The following is a 2,076-nucleotide window of genomic DNA, read 5'->3' on the forward strand; positions in this document are numbered from 1 at the left end:
AAATGTGCTTAAGTAATTTACTAGGGAATTTGTTTGGAGGATGCAGCAGAACCTGTGTTCCATGTATATTCTTAATGGAAGTCTGGTTCTCCTCTATCTGGGAAATTTGCTAGGAAAAAAAAAGCTTTTGGGTAGTTGTCCTATTAAAGCAGAGCACCACTTGAGAGTCAGCCCAGCAATAGAAATTGTTGTGATTTACCTCTAATTTCTTAGAAATAGAGTAAACAAGAAAAAAAAAATCACAGAAATGGGGGTTGAGAGGAATTGAATGATCAGCCTACCCTAGCCCATTTCAGCTCTGGCCAGTGGAGTGCTCCTAGCTCTCTAAGACATTTAAATAAACTTTATCTATATGCTAGAAACCCTCCATCACCCTCAAGAATATTCTGCGGGCCTATAGCAACTCCTTTTTGGGGGCACATTTGGTAATATATAGTCAGTTCTGGAGGTGGACTGGAACCTTCATGATGAACTGCAATACCACTACAGAGTCTTGGATAAGACCAGTTTTCTTCCAACTTCAATGAGCACATGAATTTCTCAACAAAATGTAGCTTCTGATTTTGTCCCCTAGTGTGAGTCTGAAAGTCACATTTCTAACAATTTCCCAGGGGATGCCCATGTCGCAGGCCCACAGACCACACTATGAGTAACAAGGCTATTGAGAAGGAAGAAATTTCCCAGGAGTCTGTAGTCTGAGCTGGCCCATCTAGCACTCACCTATCTTCACCTTGACTCAGGAGGAATTCCAGAGAACTCTAAAGCAGTTCCAGAATTTGAAGCCCAGATGCCAATTAAATTCAGAAATGTTTTCTAAAATGCAGTCTATATGCAACAGTAGGGACACATGTAGTCTAAAGATACAACATATTGATCATGCTTTTCAGAAAGTCTAGCAGGTCCTGGGGAAGAATTCATAGGAGACATAGGAGTCATAAATTATATAGAAACTCTGCAGCATCTCCCAAATGTAAATGCATGATGATCTTCCCAGCACATTAATGCCTTTTTCTCTTTAGAATGTGGGGCTCGTCCAGACCTAATATCATTGTCTGAGGAGAGAGTCATTGGAAGCACTCAGGCTCAGGAAGGAGACTGGCCGTGGCAAGTCAGTCTACAGGTCAATAATGTCCACCACTGTGGAGGCGTCCTGATCAGTAACACATGGGTCCTGACAGCAGCTCACTGCTTCAAAAGGTGAGGCCACAGCTACCTACCTATCTGGGAACAATTAGCATAGACATACAGGTACATAAAGACTCCACCCACTACCCCCAGGATTGGATTGAGCCAGAAATAATTCAATGCAAAAGTAAATAAATAAATAAATCTTTTCTTCGTATTCATGAGAGCAAAAATACGTTTTCTCCTTTAGCTTGCTAATTTACTGCTCTTTCTGTTTCAGCTAATAGTATATCATCATAGTAAAGAACAAAGATTTATATGTCAGAATGTTTAATTTAAATCCTAGCTATGAAAGCTTAGGAAATTTACCGAACCTCCATAAGACTCATATTTTTTCAAACTAGGAACAGTACTATTATCTATATCTTCACACTATTGGTAGAATCGAGTACATTAATGTAAATATATGTTACATGTTAACAAAATGAATTGTTGTACAAGATTTGCTCATTATATCATGGAAGCTGGGCAGCTGGCTGATGGTTAACCCTGAGACTGCCCCATGCCATTAATTTATTCTTCAGAAAAATTATTATCGTATATCTAGTATGAGCACAGCATTATATAAAATAGAAGCTACTAATATAAACAAAACATTGTTTCTGCCTTCAAGGAGTTTACATTCTAATGATGGAATTAGAATGCATGAAAACGATCAACTGTAGTGAGAAGTATAAATAAAATAAGTTTAGACAAGTTACAAGAATTCTCAATTCTTAAAGACTATTGCTAACGCTAGAGTAATCAGCTGCCAGTGAAGAGTAGGTTGCACAAACTTACCCTATCAGTACCAAGGAAAGATTACACTGCTCATAATAGAAGGATTTTAGACTTGAGCATGACTAAGACTTGTTAGTTTCAGATGTGCCTTGTTACTAAGGCATCTTGGAT

At 38.4% G+C, this 2,076-nt stretch overlaps 1 protein-coding gene across 1 annotated transcript in view; it reads left to right on the forward strand.

The window, feature by feature from the left end:
* TMPRSS11D (transmembrane protease, serine 11D) overlaps positions 1-2,076 on the forward strand; it is a 35,641-nt gene that overhangs the window by 15,661 nt on the left and 17,904 nt on the right. The window contains exon 4 of the mRNA XM_012645334.1: positions 995-1,197. Coding sequence (XP_012500788.1) covers positions 995-1,197 — 203 coding nt within the window. The remainder of the gene's footprint in view (positions 1-994; positions 1,198-2,076) is intronic.

This window comes from Propithecus coquereli, unplaced genomic scaffold, assembly GCF_000956105.1.
Source record: "Propithecus coquereli isolate 6110/MARCELLA unplaced genomic scaffold, Pcoq_1.0 Scaffold230, whole genome shotgun sequence".
In the NCBI taxonomy this organism is placed as follows: domain Eukaryota; kingdom Metazoa; phylum Chordata; class Mammalia; order Primates; family Indriidae; genus Propithecus; species Propithecus coquereli.